Source organism: Convolutriloba macropyga, chromosome 11, assembly GCF_964194025.1.
Source record: "Convolutriloba macropyga chromosome 11, txConMacr16.3, whole genome shotgun sequence".
Taxonomy (NCBI): Eukaryota; Metazoa; Xenacoelomorpha; order Acoela; family Convolutidae; genus Convolutriloba; species Convolutriloba macropyga.
In genome coordinates, this window is record NC_134478.1 from 14,010,930 (window position 1) to 14,034,108 (window position 23,179).

General features: G+C 36.6%; 2 protein-coding genes across 3 annotated transcripts in view; both read right to left on the minus strand.

Annotated features, from left to right (window-relative positions):
- The window catches only part of LOC142349618 (protein FRG1-like), a 281,897-nt gene that overhangs the window by 24,062 nt on the left and 234,656 nt on the right, over window positions 1–23,179 (minus strand). For both annotated transcript variants that reach the window (XR_012760838.1, XM_075401304.1), the window contains exon 2: window positions 12,153–12,319. Coding sequence is in view for 1 of the 2 variants with exons in the window: in XM_075401304.1 (XP_075257419.1) it covers window positions 12,153–12,305 (153 nt within the window). In the remaining variant the exon portion in view is untranslated. The remainder of the gene's footprint in view (window positions 1–12,152; window positions 12,320–23,179) is intronic.
- Window positions 20,864–22,717, minus strand: LOC142349907 (uncharacterized). The gene has a single exon (XM_075401753.1). The coding sequence runs from the start codon at window positions 22,646–22,648 to the stop codon at window positions 21,035–21,037; it is 1,614 nt and encodes a 537-aa protein (XP_075257868.1). The 5' UTR covers window positions 22,649–22,717; the 3' UTR covers window positions 20,864–21,034.

The following is a 23,179-nucleotide window of genomic DNA, read 5'->3' on the forward strand; positions in this document are numbered from 1 at the left end:
TATGCACCCGTCAGTTTTGGATCTAGAATTTTCCACCCAAACCAACTCAAACTTTCGATATATGCGAAAGAATTCCTCGCAGTTCACTTTGCCCTAGATACCTTTGCAAATATTATATGGGGATGTAAAAAACCAATTCTCATTTTGACAGACAACAGATCGGTAACCAGGTTCTTTCAAACAAAAATCATACCGCCAACACTTTGGAATGCTCTCGATCATGCACTCAGCTTCGACATCATACTGGGACACATACCCGGAAAAGCCAATTTAGCAGCGGACTATCTGTCGAGAATACACATAAACCCGAAAGAGAAGCTCGAGCTACGCATCAACTCACGCATACCGATGCACGAAATCGAAATCAACACAGCAGCAGATACACCTGACAATTCAATCAGTTATCTGAGCAGCTCAGAAAATGACGATACCCCCAAAATTATGAAAACATACTTACTTGAGAGAAAACAAACCAGCGGAGAAGATCCTATGAATGTTCGAGCTGACGTTCAACTGCAAATTCTTGCACCTGAAACGCAACAAATAAACGCCATGCATGAACAAAACCCATTGGATGAATTCATCACTCATGGGCACGCACCTTTAGACCTCCGTGCCGAACAACAACAAGACAAAGATATCAAACGGGTACTGCTCTGGTTTGAGAGAGGTTCACCGACTACAGGACAATATCTATCCAGTGACCTAAAAAAGTATCTCAAGCAGTTCCCAAGACTATCGATAACAGAACGCGTCCTTCATCGCAAGTTCTATAACCACACTGGAAACCAATTTATTAAACAATATTGCGTCCCGTCGCACTTACAGAAAGAAGTACTCTACAGAATTCATAACAGTGTCTGGAGTGGGCACAAAGGAGTCTCACTGACAATAGCAGAATTTAGAAAACGATTTTACTTCCCGAACTTCACTGATCGCCTAACAGAATATATCAGAAACTGTCTCACATGCTTGCAAACAAAACCAGCACCAACATCTGCATTGAAACCTCCATTACAACCACTTTCGTCTCTACAAAACTTCCCAGCAGACCTTTTACTAATAGATCTGGTGGGAAAGATGCACCCTTCTCCCTACACGTACATTCTCTCAGGTATTGACGTGTTCTCGAAGTACCTTTTCGCCACACCTCTTATGAAAGGCGACGCAGACACCGTAGCACGAGCCCTTGTCTCAATTTTTCTGAGACACTCGTACATTCCCTCAAGAATCATATGTGACCTTGGAACTGCGTTTACATCCGAATTAATGAGCGAACTAGCAAACCTATTGGAGGTAGAGCTCAAACATTGCACACTGAAACATGCGCAAACCATTGGCTTACTCGAAAGAAACCACGCACCGCTCAAACAAATCTTGCGAATTAACGAAAACCAAACTTCCTCGGACTGGCATAGATACGTTGACATTGCAGTATTCATACACAACACAACATTTGCACCAGCTCTTGGGTGCACGCCATCTGACGTCTTTCACGGCAGAACACCGATAAATCCTTTGGACCTCAGATTTCAGAATACAAAATTATGGGAGTCTCACCCAAAATACGACCGCATTAAAGAGCTACAAGACAAAACTACGGAGCTTTTCTCCAGCGTAAAAGACAACCTTATCTCGTCTTATCTGAAATATAAAAAGTACTATGACAGAAAAGCCAACGCCACACCACTAAAACCCAAATCATACTGCCTGATCCTTGACCCAAAAAGCACAACACAAGTAGCAGTGATGAATAAACAGCAAAGCAGGTGGATACCATTATACAGAGTAGAAAAATTGCTCACGAATGCAAACTACATTGTACGCAAAACCAACACAAATTACACGCAATGTATCCATCGAATGAGACTTCGACCTGTGAAACCTCAATATCAAGTAGAAGACCTCGAACATGTAGACCCCGAAAACTTTGAAGCAGATCCCACCATACCAGAAGAAGAGAGAGAACCACAGCTGTTCGACAACCAAGTCAGGTACCACATTAACGAAGACAACATGCAGCTACCCATAACAACACCAGATGTCCAGTCAGTTTCTTTCAACTCAAACATCCAAACAGCTAATTTTTCTTCTGAAGACCCGCCAATACAATTTCATGATATGACACACGAACCGACGTTTGACCAAGATGCATTCTTCGTGGAAGGCTCAGTTCCAAGCGCAAACACGCAAGAAACACCAGAATCAATTGATACAGGAGACTACGTCTTCTCAAATAACTCAAACTTCTTACCGTCCGACAGTCGTTTTGGCTCAAATCGACGATACAACCTTCGCAGAAATGATCATCTGGCATTGGCCCGAGAAAACTCGCTATATAACCTCTTACAACCATCAGAAAAAGCAAAGGAAGAACAGGTCAAAGTAATAACTTACTTCCCACTTGACCACATCCCAGACCCCAACCTGACAATTGATACAACAGAAACTGATCATGATGAGAGCATTGCAGACTCAAGCAACAAGCTCACAGTCGCGAAACCAAAGTCTCAATGACTTCACGTTCGATTCATCTGAAAATCTTGGCGATCTATTTGATGACGTTAATAGCCCCGTCTACACGCCCCCAATATTAGACACTACAGGCGAAACCTTCTACCGGACCAACTCGATCAACGATATTTACAACAATACAACCTCAAGCGATGATGTCCAACAACCGAGATCCGACGAGAACAATGAGCACTCCCTTATAGGAGGCACCATTTCACAAATTGAAAATAACGAGAGCAATAGTGCTATTGCTCAACACGACAAACCCAGAACATCTTCACCACTTCCTCAAAGAGTATCCAACAGAGAACTAGCGGACCTTGGCCCAACGCTTCAAAACAGACGAAGAATTGTTCCGCTAACACTTCACCGTCGGGAGATCAACGGAAACCTTCACCAAACTTTTGGCTTCAAAGATGACAGCCAATAGGAATTGAGCACCAATTCTCTATTATACATACACATTAAATACGTCACCAACCAATGAAAACACTCCAAAAAAAATCCTAATTTAAAAGGAAAAAAGACACAGCTCAAATCATTTTCCAAAATTTTGTACCTCAAAATCGGTCGCACAAAGACTCTAATTCAATTTCACAAACAAACCTAGTTAGCAAAATGCTCAATATCGTACTATTTTTACTACAACTTTTACCCTTGATGAAAACGAACCAACCATCGGTGGCAACAAAAGATGGAGTATTATTCAACCTTCATCAGAAAATTCTATTGACAGAAAAATTTGTCAAAACTGAAATCCTGGTCCCCTACCCAATATATAACAAAACAGTGGAAGACAAACTGATCAACCTGACAAAAGAGATAGACAAAATGTGGACTTCAGAAAATTATGGATGCCCATTGAACTTCACAAATATGACTGACTCGACAGCAGGCCTCCACTGGATAGCGCAACAAACAATGATAGAAAACCAACAGGCCCAACACGACATTGTAAACCTCAAATTGGAAATGAACACACTACTAAGAGCAAACAGTCAAACTTCTACAACACTGCAAAGACAACCCCGCGGTGCGGCTGCCGCAGCAGCAGCAGCCGCAGTGCTGGGAATTGGAATAGGAACAGGCGACAAATTACTATGCTTCATCAAATCAGTGTTTGGAGGATGCGACAAAAGAGTGGCTAGAAACCAGAAAAACATCAGACAAGCAATGGCTTATCTTCAATACCTAACCGATCATGTCGAACAAATAACAATCCAAAACAATGAAAAATTCTATGTTGTATCAGGTGAACTGAAAGCCATCAAAGAAGCCCAGAACGAAATAATAGAGACACAAAACAGGAACTGGGAACTTGCTGAAGGACAATTCAAGGCGTTACGACAAAACGTGCACCACATGAGAAACTGCATCCAATACTTATACGTAAGAGAACAAATCAATCAATATAGTCTTGTACTTAGCAATATTTTTCAAGCAATACTTGCTAACATCAAACCATACCGATCGGCCCTTTATACGTTTCGAATCAACATACTGAATGCCTTGACGCCTCTCATGAATCAACTATTACCAATGTCACTAGTCCCAAGGGAGCAGTTGCATGAAATTCTTACGATTGTTCATTTGCAACAAAATGGACAACAGGATCGATTATCTCTAGCCGTACCAATCCAAGAGATTCTCTCGTACTATGAAACGAAATTAGTCACACAAGTCGAGGCAATTGACGCAGGTCTTATACTTACACTTGCAATTCCAATGGCTTCAAAAAGTACAGTTATGAACGTATTGCATGCCATTCCGATCCCAATGCCGGACGGGGATACGAGTAAAGCTTTAGTTTGGCGACTTGAAGCCAAATACATGGCCGTCTCAGACGACGGAGAAGAACTAGCGTTTATCGATGAAGACGAGCTCGCAAATTGTATCGGATCCCAAAAATACGCAATATGCACCAAAGCCATTCCAACAGAACAGACTTATCAGTCCTGTATGGCTACTTTACTTTACCACGATGACGAGCTACTTGCATTGCAACGCTGTCAACTGGATGTAGTAGAATTGCCGTTGACTGAAAAAGCACGCAATCTCGGCTTCGGTCGTTGGTTAATAACATCGTCCAAAGACGATTATACACTCATCGAAAGCGCTGGTAATGGCAGCAATCCATTAGCAAGAATTGAGCATCCTGGGTGCAGAGTGTGTATCATCACACTGGGATGTGGAAAACAGCTTAGAGGACCAAATGTTCATCTTCGCTCAGACCTCACTGCTTGTGACACAGTACCGGCAATACGGTTAGATTTTCAATTACCAGATCCAATAAGTACACTCTTCAAACTACTGCCCCCATTGGATGAACTACCAAACTTCTCATCAAGATCTGAGGCACAAATTCAAATTCTTCAGCAAATTCAACCAGAGTTTAAACAAATGGAAAAACGACGAACAAACAGCAAATCAATAGAACAAATGGCCGAACCAATTTTAGAAAGAATAAGAGCATTCAAGCCCGAACTCGAACACCGATTCGAACAGTACATACCATGGAAAATGTCTCTTCTTTTCGGATTTTTATCCTTCTTGATTAGCGTATTACTACATCTAACTTATTCGCATCTTTTACACAAATGGGCAAAACTTCACCGACGTTTCCCTTTCCGAATAACACACGAAGGACGGCGAATAAAAACAAAACCAGTACAAGTTGTCGCATTGAATGACTATGAATACCTACAAGAACATCCAGAACATCCCCTGCACAAATGCTCACTAGTACTACCACTCGAAATTAAAACTGAGTTCGAAAACCAAAACGAAGAAAACATAAATAAACCCCGCACTCCTTACACATTCCTAAGAGACTACATCAGAAGACTAAAACGTAACGAAGAACCAACTATCAAAATTGATCATGTCAACAGGCCTGCCGCACCGAGTCAGCCCATCTATACACATACCGGAACACCCACCGATATCCCATTACGGAGCGTACCCTCTCAGAACAATCAATACAGGAAACGTTTAGAAAAAAAAAACCTGACCGGGACTCGAACCCTCAACTTCAGCATGAGAGTGCAGCGCGCTACCAACTGCGCTAAGTGGGACGGCCGCGTGGTCCGTAAAAACAGCTTATAAACCAAAAAAAAAGAAAAAAAATGTTAAATTTTTTTTACCCTTCCCCTCTTCTCTACCCCCTTACCCTTACCCTAGCTTACCCTTACACCCCTTTGCCCTTTCCCAGATTTTCCCATATTATGGAAGCACCGGGAACCCGCCGGGATTCGAACCCGGAACCCCAGCTCAACGGCCAGAGATACTAACCACTGAACTAAGTCACTTGTTAAAAGTTATCAATTACACTCACTTCTACTCTGCCGCAAACTAAAAATTTTGTGTTAGCAGTGAGCAAGGAAAACAAAACTTAAAAATAAAATTTTTTTTTAAAAAAATTATTAATTAACAACATTTATAATAGCCCTAAATAAACCAGAGAGACCCATCCTCCATCTGGAAAGTACCTACCATTACATTTGCGAAAACTTAATTCAAAATTTTGATATTACTCGAGTATTAAACCGAAATTTTCATTACTTGCAATTATTCTTTGAGAAATATCAACAAGGAAAAAATACAGAGCAATTCCCCTTAAACCTCCATTGTTAAAGGCGGGGATTTGCTCCCTACCTTTTTATCCAGCGACGAATTTATTTTTAAAAAGAATTTATACTGACGCACTAAACCACGGAGTAATAAGATGCAACTCCTAAAGGAAACTTATCAATTATCTGTCAAAGCGAGAAAAAGAAGGAAATCCATTAACCCGGAAGGCGAACTGTCCATCAATCACAATGACAGCCTATAATGGAACACTAATCAATCCAACCAGGGATAATTCCCCACAATCCCAATTAATCAAAATGTCAAATTTCCCCCACTTCCCCCGCAACACTATCAATCATTCAAACTACCTTCTGCCTGCTAACTACCAGCAACACTCTTCATTGCTAACTGTTCATTCTCTCAACCTATTACAATTTCTTCGCGGATAGAAACTTGGAATTTATTTCAAACAACTTAAACAATTTTCCTACAACTAAAATTTTACCTTTTGCACTATTTCAAACATTTTATAATGAATCCAGTATATCACTTCAGAATTAAAGTTGAGCCGCGCATTAACACTACATTCAACGGCCAGCCAGCTTATATTACTGAATACAGCATTGCCTTTTTTACAGATCGTGAAGCAATAATTAGTATTAACATGCAACAGGACAATATTGTCAACAATATTTATTCAATTTCTTTTATCCCCCTTACAGTGAATGAGACATCAGCCGCATGGCAAACAATTCTACAATGCATACAATCGGGAAATAATTATATTAATGTGAATTTCTATCTTAATTCAGAAAGAGAACCAGTTGCAGTAGAACCATCGCAACCAACCATTTCTGAAAGTCCCGACAGCCCTGACCCTACATCAGACCACAATTCAACTGAATTAAATTATATTCCAATTTCTCCCCCATCACCCATTCCATTCTCAGATGACTCCATGTAAATTTCCTCAAACATTTGCATTTATATTCCATTAAAAATCTTATCTTATGTCTTATCCACCAACCCCAACTTTCACCACAATTGACCAATCAGAAGACACCATTCCTTACATCTCTCCAATTCCAACCCAATTTCCACTTTATGCATACTTTCTCACTGATTTTGATATAAAACTTGCAGTCTTTTCTGAATACTTCATATTCCCCTGCAATACCTTATGCTTCTGGATTAACTTCTTGGACAATAATCAAGACAAAAAAATCACTTTGGAACCAGATCATCCAAATTTTCTTACCTTTTTGAATTTCTTACAGAACACCAAAGAAGAATTTTTAGAAGGCGAATTTGACCTGTAATTTTTTTTTAAAAAAAACCATATTTACTTATTCTTTCCCTGATATTTACAAATCTCAAAACCTAGCACCTCAACAATTTTGAATTTTCTTAAAAATCATGACAAGCATTTGGGACCAAATCCGAAATTACGTCGGCCCAGAAGACATCGCCCCAAAATTACACACCAGCCACAACATCAACGTTTGCGTAAAAGTCGGAATCCAATATAGGGAATGTTTTTTCAACGAATACGCAATATTACAAAATGGAACCATCGTGATCTGGGCACACTCCCATACAGGCCTTCTCACGAAAAAATGTTTTTTCTACACAACCTGGGAAAATTACACCTACGTTTACCATTTCATTACTTCATCCCAAGGTACCCAACTAGCCCACTAATTCTGGGATTTTATTCAAATGGACAATGACGACCCCATTGAGTTCGACCCTGTTGGCATCCGTGTATTCACTTAGACTTGCATAATTTTCTCTAAATTTTATCCGAAATACTTTTTTAAAATCTTTTTTCATGAGTCGCAATTAATTTAATGTAGTACTTATTTTATAAACACCGCAAATTATTCAAATGTAACGCCTCCTCTTCTTATTCTTAATTTCTTACCAATTTAATTTTTTACTTCTGTCCAAAAAAAATAATTTTTTTTTACTCGTGAGTCACAACTCGTGAGCACAATGAGCAAGCACCCCTAACATAGCAAACTATTATTAACCAATCTATTCCCAACCATTATCAACAAAAATTAACATCCCACCTTGTTATCACTTCGAAGGGCACGCGATTGAAAGTCAAAATATTAATTGCTTACACTACATACGACTGTGCAAAATAACGACCCAAAAAACTCACGAAACATCCTTTTTTTTCCAAAACAAAACCAAACTAACACAGACAGGACCCTTACCGATTGCTCAGTATCAACAAAAAAAGATCCTTTCAAAACACGTTGAAAGGGCACGGGCTTGAAATAATAAAATCTCAAAAAATTTGAAAAAAAAACCCTGGCAGTATAGTTCCAACCCAAAAAAAAAATGTAAATTAAAGTTGAACAACTCACTTATTCCATTGAAGGATCCTTTGGAGGAAGAAACGAATACACAAAATTCTCGTTATCGTTCGATTGCGTTTTCGTTTCCCGTTTCCCACCCCATTTTCTTCGATTACCTCGTTTGTTATTTGTTTTTAAAATTAGACCACTATTAGCAAAACTTTGCACATGCTCAGTCACATCACTAGCACCACCAGTTGATACTTCTCTTTCTTTCGCCCAGTCTAACACTGCCTTTTTATTTTTATTTGATATTACAATTCTTTTTACCACACCTTTACGTACACCATAAGCAAACGATCCCAAAGTCCGATCAACAACAACTTGATTCGATTGATCACGCGCCTCCCAGCCAGTCACCAACGACAAACCTCTTGTAAAAGTTAAAACAGCATGCGCACACAACGAAGGCTGGCACAACACATTATCTTTCGTCGGAATGAAAAACCAAACATCCTTTCCCAAACCACTTGCAGAAGGACCCCTCTTAATTAAATCCATAAAATATTGCTGAGTACCCATAACATTATTAAAATCCCTTGATGTCTGATAACTTCCACAAATGAGAAACAATTTCTCACCACACGGCGTTTTCGAAACACTATCATTACCCCCAATTTCAACATGTGCCGCCGTCCACCACTCATTCCATTGTACCATGGCATCTCTCCTTACACCAGTAAAACCATCAGGCAAAACACCACTCATCAAACCATCCACACAAAACGTCCAACCTATTGAATTACACAAACCAGCATACGACCACACTTCTTGATACAACCTGCTATCACCACTCTCCAACTTTAATTTACTAACATAATTATACACATCGCCCTGATTTCTACAGCCCCGGAACCCTTCCACTAAACTTTCTTGCAATCCCACAATTTCTTCATTATTTATTGCCAATGGTACCTTTGGCCAACCATTCTCTCCAACCAGTCCCCCTTTACCTTCTATAGTTAATTTATTCTTTAAGGAGTTCCAACTATTTATACCCCGCCCATCGACTGTTTCCACTTCTTTCCATCCGAGACTTATTAATTTTTTCCGATCGTAGTACTGATGTTTGAACTCGTTCATTTCGATTAGCAAATCTTGTCTGCCTCGTGTCGTTCTAAACACGATAATTCTGTTTTAAAAAAAAATATTAATGCTAGCCTATGAAATCCTAAATTGTTATAGGTAATTAACGAACCTTTTAGTGTCCATACTTTGATAAAATAGAATATTCCGTTTCTTCGTTATTACAATCGTTTTTGCAAAGCTTCGATAAAAGATCCAATAGTCGATGAGTAACGCCGCTATTAAAGTTTGACCTCTCCGCAGTAAACGTATTCTGAATAACTTGATCAATAGAGCAGTCAATCACACTGTTCTCAATTTACTTTCCTCCAAAACTTCCATTAGTGACTGTCAATTACTGCCATACCGAGGGAATTACTTCCGAAAACTTCATTAGTGACTGTCATTTACTGCCATGCCGAGGGATTTACTTCATTACTTTACTCCCCTCACAACGTGGAGCAAATGGAACTGCCACACTTGACAGATCACTACTACATTAATCTTCCTGGGAAAAATGCAAATAAACCCGAAGAGATTATCAAACAACTGTCATACTGATACAAAATCTAATGAACGGCCTCCCACTCTAACCTTACTCAGAAAAAAAAGAAACTATTCATCACTTTATCTATTCAGTCCCACTTTCATTGTTAACAGCGAAGAAAACAGTAGCAGAGAAAATGAACTATCAGCCTGACCCCCCACAACTCTTCTCCTTCGACGGGAGGCTCGCCCTGCTTATAAAAATGGGCATACCACAGACGCCCATTTACCGCACTTACGTGCAAATTACCTACGTGTGGCAGGGCGAGCCCACGAACCTGGACGTACTCAGAAAAACAGCCCTCATTCCTAGACGAAGCAGCCTTATGCCTCATTTAAGGAGAGTTGTGGGCGGTCAGGAGGCCCTTAATTTACGAATCGAGCCTCACCACTACGTCATCCGACATTTTTAATCTATTTTTATACAACACTGCACGTCTCTATTTTTCTACTGCATGCTTACTACGCCTGCCACGACCAACACGAACATCATTGAAACACTTGGCAAGAACCGAGGACACAAATCTTCAATCCCACCATCACCAACTGGACACATATGGCTCCGATATGGCACGAAACTCACATCCACTTGGCCAACGCGGAATGTAGTATTCTTTTCACAACATACAGCGGTCGCGTTCCCCAGCTCAATTTCTTCGCATACATCAGACGACAAAACAAGAGGCCACAAAAGAGCAAACAGACAGTAAACTTTCAGCATTTTGATCTGGAATACTCAATAAAAACTTAGAACAAACCACTATTGATGTTGCTTTCCATTTATACTTAATTAGCCCAGTAAATCCCTTGACTTTGACAATACCACTAATCAAGACCCACTTGGCACAGCACACTAGGCAACCCTGTTTATAATCATAAGATTACAGGTTCGAAACCCATCGCCTCCGCTTTTTCTAAAGAGCCGTAATATGACGATGCTAAATTTTGATTGGTTGAAAAAGACTTTTATAAATTCATACAGCACGCATTTTATTATCTTGAAATTCAGACAGACGATTGTGCTCAGTACAGTTCAGTTGCTTTCCATATTACTTGAATTGAAAAACTTGTAGCAGAAAAAGAGCGTTTTTACCGAACCCGCGCTTCGAATAGCACTTAGCAAAAACTTGCAATTAAAAGCCTTTATTAGAAAGGATATTGCAACGATAACTCTGTCTTCATACAATATAGTACTTGGCACTAGCACCTACATAGCTGCTTCTAAAAAGATAGAAAAGGTAGAAGCAAACTAAGAAGAGAGTTATCATACTTGGGCTTTTTTGGGAATCGCAAAAAATAATTTTTGGGTTCTTCTATCTGTTCCTCATTTGGTAGACAATTATGCCAAATTTGTGGATGGGCGGGGTCGGAACCTTATGTGCCATCGCACATTACCGAGCCGCCTTGTTAGCTATCTTATCACATCTATTTTATTCAATTCAAACATAGCTTCGCATTTACGTGTGCCTGATTTAAAAGAGAAAAGGCAAAAACAGGCAATTATAATTTCAAGACTTGTTTTTCGTTGAACAATTAAGTAATTAAAAAAGTCTCATCAATCGATTCAGTGTTTCCAATGACACCAGTTTAGTTGTCTGCATAAAAGCACCGATCTCACAAAGTCAACTTAACAAAGCGTTTGGAACAACAAAAAGTCTCCTTAAAGCCGATCTTTGCTGTACATACTTATTTTAATAGTGCCTCGCAATGCTTTGCGATGACTCTGACCAACAAAACTTTGTTTTTCTCAAAAATGGACCCTTTCAATATTTAAATAGCCATCTTCCCGTTTAATTTTTTAGGGAAATTGTTTAAACAAATAAAAAAACGCACACTAAAGATGCGGGGTGCAGTTTTTGGGTGGAGCTCATCACGTAAAATGGTGGAGTTGTATTAATAGCTGCTCAATCAGAATCGCAACTAATTCTTCCACAGTTAACAGAAGAAAACGATAGCCAAATTTATTGAATCGCGACCTTGATAACGACATCGAAACCACAAATGACCTTTTTATCTTGATAGTATTTGCTTCCTGAGATAAAAAACTTTTACAGTGGGAGCGTTTCTGAATTTTGTAAGTGAACGTACATTCCACCAGCCATCGAATTCCTCCGAATCAGAGTCTGGATCTTTGACGATTGCACTCTCATGTTTAGGCTTCTTGGACTTCTTTTTCTTCTTAACAACACCAGAGCCAGTTTTGAACTTCAGCTTGCTGATTTTGATGTCATCGTACGACATATCAACATAAACCTGAAAAAAAAGCGGAGTGAAGTCTTTCGAGAAGGCACCATGATTCGAGATGTCAATTTTTAATTTGTATTTTTTATGCCTGACTCCCTCGAACATTTTAATTCAAAAAGAACAGATTATACCTCACAATACTTCAGCAAATTTGTGAAAAACTTTAGTTGGTGCTTAACTGTTATTAAGTACCTCGCAATTGCTTTCGGCTTGAATGTTTCCTAAAGTTAAAAAAAATATTTCCACGTATTTTTGAGGAGCGTAAACGTCAATTTAGACTTGAACGAGCTATGAACAAATTTGTTAATAATTACTCCATTGAATGATCAAATTGAAAATAGTTTTCAACTCGTGACGATATTTGGTACCATTTTTAAATGGCAAAGATGCAAAACTTCCTGCCGTGTTCTCTTCCAGGCAAAAATGAATTACGTTATACTAGGACAAAAATAATAATTGAATTAAGTTACAAAATTAAATCTGATTTGATAAAAACTCATCTTTAATGTAATACGACGCGACAAAAAAAACTTTGTCTACCAAAGTAATGTAAGACTATATCCATTACTATTAATATATGAGTATCATATACAACAGCCGCAATAGGAGAATAGTGCCGGAAGGACAATCGTCAGACGTAGCCGGCATATTGCCGGAAAACAGCTGCCGTTGACGCACATTGGGATGGAAACCATAAAGGCGAAAAAGAAGCGATAAAATTGACAGAATGTGTCCCAAGTTTGAAAAAGTGTTCTGATTCGGTGGACAGTTTCTTATATTTCAAAACTATACTTAATAGAGCCTCTAAATTGAAAGCTATTAAGAGAGGGCTTGATGAACGGGCTTGATCAGTTTATCACGTTTCTTTTGATTTTCCTCTTTTGACATTGACCATATTCACAACATTGCGCAACTCAACACGTGAAAGAATTTAAAATCCACCAAGTTAAAAAAATGAGGTGAGTCAAAAGTCAAGCGTGAACATCGTGATTTCAGCAAAACGAAAAACGTGCTAATAAAGTAAAGCGAATTAAAAAACAAAGCAGTACAAGTCCTGACATACAATTCAAAGAATTTTAATCTAAAAAACTAGACCTGGAATCGACAATAATTGGAACAGGAAAACCACTTAGAAAAATGAGATCCCGAATTGGAAAAAAAACAAAACATTAAAAATCAATGTCGAAATGCCGCATGTTAACAACAACCAATAGCGAGAAAACAAATTTTTGTTCAAACCACACTTTCTCATTCTACTTAAAAATTAGCGGGTAGAATATTCACGCCGCAAAACCAATCGCTTACTCGCTCCACTTCCAATTTCACTTCAAAAATCATAAATATGTATGAAAAGACCTTAAAAGAAAACGCCCAATAAAATTCAATCTCATTGAATTGTAAGAAACATAGCATGACAAGTCCTGAAATGCAATACAAAGTTTTGAATGAAAAACTTAGAAAAACTGTTCCTGGCCAACAGATCTCAAAATTTGAGAAAACAAAATCTTCAAACAAACTAAACAAATACAGTGATTGCTGAAACTCTCAATATTTACACTGAAAGCCTACTTTGATCCATTTAAATTCATCCATTAACTTACGCACAAGGCTTGACAGAGTTTTATTGGCCACTAAAGATTTTAAAATCGAGAAATATGAAACACTTAAAAATTGAAAATTGCAAAAATTAAAGAGTTTCTTCATTTCACAAAACTTAATTTTCAAAACCACCTTTACGTCTCCAGAATCTATCCATTAACACATCTACAATACCTAAAAAAGTTTCATTGGCCCATAAACATCGATAAACTTAGAAAACGACAAAAAAAATTGAAACAATTGCAAATTTTGATGAAATGTTGCTAAAAATTGTGATAATTTTTTCTTCAGAATCATTTCTTAGTCTGCAGAGCCTTAAAAAATTGGTTGGCTCATTATGACCTCAAAATTAGGAACATGACAATAATTAACAAAAAATTCGAAGAAAAACTTCAAAATAAATAAACTGCAAACTTTTTAATACAGAAATGTTGAACATCATTGCATTGCCCTCAACAACTATACAGTACATACTATAAAAAGCTGAAGGAGGTTACCTGACCCCCAAGGAAAGAAAAACAGACAACAAATAATCTTCAAAAAAATTCGAAAAATTGCTATAATCGTCATATAAAAATTTCAAAACACTTTAATTGCCACTAAAAATATACAATAACCCATTATCAGACACTAGAAGAGATTTTACCTGACTCTGAAAAAACTTTTAAAATTGACAAAAATTTGCAAAAAGAATTAACGATAAAAAGGCAAAAACAAGAATCATTTTTACTATTTATGTTTGCAGTACGAAATCAAATAGCTCTTAAAATTGTCATAAAAAGTAATTAAATCTGGCAAAACCCTTATCCATTTTGACAAACGTCATTTCAAGACTTCTAAACAAAACTCGAAAAATGAGGAACAGTGAAAAATGCACAATTTTGGGCTGAAAAACGATAAAATGCACGATTTTGGTCTCCAATAAATGACCTTATAATTTTGAATTAAGGACTTCCCAGAAGCTGCAACACCCTAAGCACTTAAAGACTACTCACGTCAGCTTCAGCTTTGGGCCACTGATGAAATCTAATGACGACTGAGCCTTACCTGTTTATTCCGTTTTGAAAGATCAAAGTCACTGAAAAATGTAAGTTCTGCTAATTTCTTTAAAAACTTTTTAAAATCGTGTTGTTGATTTTGTTTTTAAAGACAAAAAAGTATTGTTGACTATTTTTATTCAATTTTTTTGGCAAAAATTTTGACTAAATATTTTAAAATTCAGCTTTTTTTCATCAAAAATGGCACGAAAGAAGCTTCTAGTCCACTTGAATTATTTTTGCCGATAGTAAACACACCCAGAAACCACTAACCCAATTTTTTTAGACTCAAAAGAGGGTTACTCCTACTTCAACTTGCATTGAGAGTACTCTGTAATTAAAACTTTGCCTTTTTTTGCCAACTTTACTCAATCATTATCAAAAACGCAGCATTTACTTTTGATTTTTAAACTAACAAATTATCTGAATCCATAACATTCAAAATACTAAACAATCGAACAGCATTAGCAGGGCCAGTTTTGGACCAATCTTGGAATGTTACAACCCAAAGATAATTCGGATTGTAATCAGTCGATCTTTCAGTTTTAAAAAAATCAATTTTTTTTTATAAATTAAAGAACCGAACATTTCAAATCAAAGCTCACTATTGACAGGTCTAATTGGCGTCCTAAGCAGCTCCAAATTATTGTATCTGGTTCTTTACTTGAAAGCTTATGGTCGTTTTGATTTTTTAAAATATTTGACTTTTAAACAATTAATGGCTTATTGAATTTTTCTTAATTTGGTCAATATCTAGCACGGTGCTAGAAAAAAATGCTTCGTCTTTCTTTTGAATTGAAATTTAATCCTAATTGCGATTTTACACCTTAAGCTATGTTTTTCTGGCTTTGACAAAACTAGATTTCACAATTTTCTCTTTATTTTTCGGCATATACCAATTTTCCACGTTTTCTCGTTTTGTCACTATCACATTATTGAAAGTTCACATATCACATTATTGGCGTTCAATCTAAAGCACAATTGACAATATCAAAATCTTTAAAGATATAAATTATGCTTTTAACGGCTTCGACACCACTTTCTTGAAGAATTCAATTGAATTTTTTAATTTTGTCTTTTACCGTCTTTTACTCTCTCTTTTTAGTTGCATGAAATTTTTCATAATGACCGGTTTTTTGGCTTGAAAAGATTCTGATATCAGTAGATGATTACTTTTCAATTTCTGTCATATTTGACGCTAATTTTGTAGACGTAAGACATATTCTGGATGATTGCAGGTCTCAAGGGCTTCCTTTGTACGAAAAAAAACGAACCTATTTAACTATTCCATTTTGTAATTAATGGCTTTTATGACTTTGGAAATAACCTTCCGTCAAAAAATACAAAAGCATTACTTAATTTTGCCCTTTTTTCTTTTTCGTCTTATAGTTACCTAGCCTCATTAATGAGATGTCACATACTATATTATCGGTGTTCGAAGACGGCGCAATCAAACAAACACTGAGGGGGAAATATGGCTTCGATAGCGTTTTCGGGCAAGTTTTAATTTAGTTTTTGTTTGTTGTCCATTTGTAACCGCATAACGACATGTAACTTTAATAACGACAGGTCTTAATGCCCTTCTATACAAGCATAGGTATTCGTAAGCCTGTGGGATATTTTTAGTTGATTTCGGATGGTTTACATTACCTTGAACTAATTGTTTTTACGAAATTTAAGCGAATTTATTAACCGTACTGTTTTTGTTCTTTTTTGTCTAATTGTTACCAAGCCTTATCATGGACTGGTCCGATATATTTTCTAGTGAAGCACAAATTATTTTTCTTTAGCTTCAGTTTTATCTGACGCTATTTTGGTTTTGTTATTAAAATGGACAAAGTTTTGGACCCCACTAATGTTTGTCGTTATTGTTGTTTGTTGATTTTGCTGTTCGTCTTGACCCGCTTTCTTAATATTGGCAGATCTCATCAAAAAAATTTGTCATTTTTTACTCCACTGTATTACTTGCTTTGGAGGCTCAATCTTTTTGTTCATACACCAATTATATTTTAAAAATACTTGAATTTTTGGGGTTTCTATCTGATCCTCATTTGGTAGACAATCATGCCAAAAATGTGGATGAGCGGGGTCAGAACCCTATGTGCGATCGCACATAACCAAGCCTCCTTGTTGATATGTACAGCAAAACACTGATGATATGAGTTTATGACTCACATGTTTTCGGTTGGATACCTTTCGAGGCCTGAATTTTGTGCCCTCGCTTGGTATATGCAAGTATGCAATCTACACACTGCAGAAAACTTGCAGCCGATTCGCATTATTTCTCCTCAGTACAATTCTGTTTCTGACAAGAAAACAAATTTTTGCTGTCGCATTTTTCATAGCACATATAGCAGGACATTTTGAGCAAACGATATAACGTTAGTTATATTACATGCAATGTAAAAGATATTTAAAGTGAGACTCAGAGAAACTGAATGACACGAATGAGATTAAAGCTGAAACTTTCATAGTTGACAATACAATAAAACAAGGAGGCTCGGTAATGTGCGTTTGCACATAATGTTCCGACTCCGCTCAACCACATTTTTGACTTAATTCTCTACAAATGAGGAAAAAAGTCATATAAAGTTTGAAAACTATCGGTGTATTCATTTAACAAATCGCTTTAAACTCGAACTACTAAACAAATTAAATAATGCCTCATTAGAGGGCTGATGATACCCGCTAATAAGACAAACAACAAAATCAAATAAAAACAACAAGCAATGATTATGACCAAAACTCAAGGTCTATATTATTTATTTACAAATTAAACTTAAAAACAAAGTCAAAGTACCATCAGATAAAAACTAAACTGAAAAAAACTTTCATTTCACCAGAAACGATATGGGACCGGTCCTTTTAAGAACAAATAACAAGTTAACTTCAACCTGAAAAAAGTTTCATTTATACCTACAAAAAAGCTATTGATAACTGTCATTATGCAGAACATCATACAGCTACAGAAAACACCAATACAGAACAAAACAATAAAAAACCAATTCGCTGACAAGACACCATAAAAACTTCGAAAATGGGAAAAAAACCAATAACAGAAAAATGTTTTTAAAACTCATAGTATCAAAGCCAAAAAAACATTATTTAAAAGATAAAACAGCCTTGAAGAAATTCACTTGAAAGAGGATGTGACCTTTTTCTTTGCTGAGAATACGCTAAAAAGTGACAGAAATAAGATCAAGTTGCTGCTAAGATCAAAAACCACTATTTTTTGAAATAACTTTTTGCAATGAGTCATAACAAACTTAAGCCTTCAACAAAAAATATAAATACATTAACTTCTAACTGCTTAGGAAAACAATTAGACATGTCATTAGCGAGACTGAGTCAAAAGATTACAAATTAGAACAAATAAGCACAACTCAAAGTTTCAAACAATTTCACGCAAACGGCTAATTTGACAAAATTTTCTTTTTGTCATAAATGCTGAATTTTCAATAAATATCAAGAAATACTAGTGGAAAACCAATTAATCTTTTAAAAAAATCTAAGTTTTTTTCAAAATTTTGAGAAACGTGAATCTAAAAGAAAAGATTTTCTGACAGTTCAAAGATCCGAGAATTAATTTCAGAGAGGGAAAATAGGTTATGTAAAAAAGACCTGCAGAAAACTTCAATGATAAAAACAAGTTTCATGCTCAATGGGTTTTCTTTCTGCTCAGCCATTTTCCGTCCACAGGCATAAATATCGGAATAAGTACCATAACGAAAGCCAATCAAGTGTAAAACATCTGGGAGGAGTTTTTAAGGATTAGTTTTTGGCTACATTGGTGCTAAAGAACACTATTTTCCAAAGTTTTTCACAATATTTATGGTAAAGTAATGGTAAGTTTAATGATTATAAGGGCGATTTTCTTGAACCTAATTGAGTGATCAACGTTTTAAAAACTTGACAAATTTTGCATTATAACAAACGAAATTGACAATTTGGTGAAATCTCGTTTTTTGTTCTTGCCAAAAAATGATTTTAACAATTTCCTGCAACTCACTTTAATATAATTTAATAACTACGTAACAATTAGATAAATGAAAATAATGAGAGGAACATATGATGCCCAACCAACTCGACAGCTTTTGCATTTTTTCGCATTTGTCCAGTGGTTAATATTCATTGTTTGTAGAAACTCAGGAACAAATTTTACTCAAATTTCAGAAATTCTGTTTTAATTTCTCATAATTACAAGAAAAACTAAGCAGGACGGCTCGCGTATTAGTGGCATAGAAAGATAACGATTGCTATATAGTATAAACCACGTTATATTTGCGCAAAAGCAAAACCAACGAAGAAATAGAAATATGCGTGTTTTAGAGGGGGGTTTGAGAGTGAAGAATGGTAATAGGTGAGCGCGGGAAAGAACCTTTATTTTTAAAAAAGAATCAACAGTAGTAGAACATCACTAGCTCTGTTACTAATGAGAAGAAACTTGAAATTTGAACTCCATACCAAATGAGAGTCCAAATAGAAGCTATAAAACTTTTTAAATTTAGCTGCAGAAAAAGACAGGCTAGAACAGATTTCACGATTTTAGAAGTTTAGAAGAAAAATCCCGTGTGCGAAGTAGTTCAAGGCCACATGCTTCTTTTTTCCATCTAGAACTGTAGTCCACAACTCGTTCAGTTTACCAAAAAAAAAGGATAAAACAGCTGTAAACGCAGAAACCTGAAAAACTTACCCAAAGTACTTGCAGATTTACCTTTCTAACTTTAGAGGTACAGGCCCAAAGAACAGGCCTACTGAAACAGAACACCGGGGAATCAGCTTGATTCAGTTGTTTAAAAACCTAACAAAAACCTGCAATAATGCTAATACTTCCATTTACCTTAGACAATAACACCAGTCATAACAAATTGTCAAGTTTTAGAGAAATCTCACTTCTTTCTAATTTAGAATACGATTTTTTTGCCTAAACACAATTGTTAACAACGTAGTGCAGGAGCTAAAAGTGGATATCACGCATCCAAAGCACTCAAAAGAGACTAAAACTGTTAGAACTATTATCCACATGAAAGGACACTGTGGAACATCTAAATGACTACTTGTTAATTACTTCAATTATGTCTTAAACAACTTTTTTCTAGCCCCACCATATCTAAAATCAGTGAGTATCAATAATTGATCCATGATTGTTGCATTTATACTACTTTAAAATAAAAGTGTCAACAATCGGACAGAAAACGACAGCAACTCATAGCAATCCATTTTTATTTAGGAAACAGTAAAGCAAAACAGACAGCTCAAATGAATCGTAAAATTGAAAATGTCACTTTCTCACTGTCCTTACCAGTTAAATCATTCAAACGCGTGTTGTATGCGGCCAAAAAATAAATCGCCCAATTTACTTTGAAACATTCTGGTACCGTTTTATCAATCAAATCACCAGTTTAAGGAAACGAATAAGTGAACCGAAGAATCAGTTCTATATTGAGGCAAAATAGTTATCATTTCCACAGAAATGAACAAGAGTTCATTCACATAAAGTCATCAAATTCTTAGCAGAGGAAACCAGATTAAAGTGGAAGAATGAATGAACGAATAATTAGACGGTAGAAAGATGTCACTCTGACGGAATCTCACAGAGCATTCAAACCTTTGCTAGGTTCACTCACAGCACAAGATTGGTATTTGTATAGCTGTCAGAAACTTTACAAATACAACTTTGTCTGATCATACCTTGTTCGAAAGCCGTAAAAACTTCATTCCTAGGGCTAGGGACAAATTATATTGCTTTTCGCTGTTCAAAAAATTAGTGAGAATAGAATCAACACTGATAAGCTTTTCGTAGAATCCAGTGGCCTCAAAATAGTAAGGAGAATGCTTTGCGTTCCTGATACTGATATTGCAAAGTAGACAGTTTTACACTTTTTGGTACGGGTTTTCCAAAACATTTACTTAGAGTGATGAACAAACGAAAAACTATATTTTATCATTTTCAGTCTAAGAACTGTAGCTCCAAAACTAACATTGAGTAAGGACCAAATTTTAATTAATCTACACAAGTTCAGGATATGTAAAATTCGATCTTTCAGACAAACTAACCGATATTTGAATTTTTACCCTTCGCGAAACGTGTCAATCCATTTCACACCGATTGACACAGAAGACAGGAAAATGTTTCTTTGTTGCTGATGTTTCGCTACATTCACTTCGATAATATGGCAGCAGATTAAAACGTTTGCCGTCTTTCAATGATATTTGCGTGGTTTGTTTCTGATCATCCCAGCTGAATTTACCACTAAATTGCCATTCAACATCGTTTTCAGGCCTGGTCTCCTCGAGAAGTGATAAAACTACAGTAGATTTCGTGCTTGTAGACCACAAAAACATCAGATTGATACCATAGGTAGAAACACAATCTATTTTGTCCAGTTTATGCACTTGTGGGGGGATATGACGAATCGTCTTTTCAGCTATGTCAACACATATAACAGACTTGTCACTGCCTACAAAAACCAGCATGCACCAAACATAGCAGCTCATTTTTATAAAGGGCATTGATTTGAACGGAATAGACAAACTCATGTCGTGGGTAAACGTCAAACGCTTTGCTTTAGCGTTCCAGAGAACCCAGTCAAACTCGGAACCTTTTTCACCCGTTCTATGTGGCCACAAATAATTTGCCGAATTTTGCTGAAAATCAGCTGGTAATTTTTCATCTCTCTCGATATTACCAGATTCCTTGTTGAGCAAGTACACGGTGGAATCTGTCGTCAGAATCATAGCGCAGGTGTTATCCCCAAAAGGTTGAACAGGAAACACACGATCAATTACATCTGCAAATGCGTTATCAGCTGAGATGCAGCGATAGAACCATGTTTGATCAATTGGATAACAGTAGAAACATTTCAAACTCGCCTTGAACGCTGATATTTCTATCAAATCTCCGGTAAAATCACTCGCCACGAAATGCTTTTCTTGCGAGGGGTCAACTTCACAGATATTAATTTGTTTCACCAGATTAGCATTGAATGCTTTGAACTTTTCTTTCATCTCTCTAGTAGCAATAAATCGAAACTCGGTTAATTGTTCTGCACTTTCTAAATCTTGAAGAACCGACTTGGCTTCCTGATCTACCCCTGCAAAATTTTCGACGACTCTTGCATTATTCACCGACAAGAGATTACGTGCCTTTTCTTGCTGTTTAAGAAGGTTCCCCACAGTCGTATTTACTTCTTCAATCCTCCCATCAAGAAATTTTGAATTCAACTCGATTTGTTCGAAAACATCTTTACGCAGTTCTTCAGTTTGATCCTCAAAGCACTTTTTCAGAGCATCCAAATCATTTCGGCGACGCGCTACCGATGATTCAATCAAATCTGCCGCCAGTCTGAACGGCTTTTCCTTAACCTCTAAACCCGTCAAAAGATCAAATACAAGCGATTTGACTTCCTTGGATTTTGTATCAATCGTCTGTATTTCATGGTTAACATGATCGACCAAACATTTCACACACAAACAACTTCTGCAATTCTTGCAATAGATAGAAACAATCAGCTTGTGACTGCAACACACTAGTGGTTCTTCACTTTTTGAATCCAGAATTTTATGGCCTCGCTTGATATGACTTATAATACAATCCTCACACAACATTGCCTTAGCTTCAGTTTCGTCACTGACACATTTTATTTCTTCGCAAGAAAACAACTCGTTGTCTCCATGTGCCTCGCAGCATACATAACAGGACATTTTAATTCACAATTTCGAGACAGAAATCTGTAAAAAAAAATAAAATATGATTTAACTGAAGAACGGTAAATTTGATAAAAACATCATTTAGTGAGGTAACTTTTTATGCTCAATTGGCTTGCTCTCTTAGCTTGGAAACTGTTAGCCGACCAATACAGTTATTGTGAAGTTGGTCATTAAAAAGGAAAGGGCATAAAACGTAAAACAGTTTGATTCAAAATTCCGTTCAATTCCTTTTCACGGAAATCTCAAGGTCTAAAGTTTGTAAAAATCGGACTATTTCATTTTTCCTCATTTTCTGCCAACTCTAACCAATTTCAGTTTTCACAAAAACGACAAGATTTAAAATTCTTGATCGGTCAACTTTTATAATAAATCAATAATAATAAATCATCGTAAAATTTTTTGAGGAAATATTTTGAAACGTTTGCAAATTTTGAGCCATAACAATAGAGCGAAAAAACGTAACATTAACGAAAAAAAAACCAACTACCACACTTAGATTTAATTTTTTGCAAAAAGTTCGTTCAC

Bases quoted from the DNA above. Each gene is read 5' to 3' on its own strand.
- LOC142349907 (XM_075401753.1), bottom strand. From the start codon at position 22,648: ATGTCCTGTTATGTATGCTGCGAGGCACATGGAGACAACGAGTTGTTT.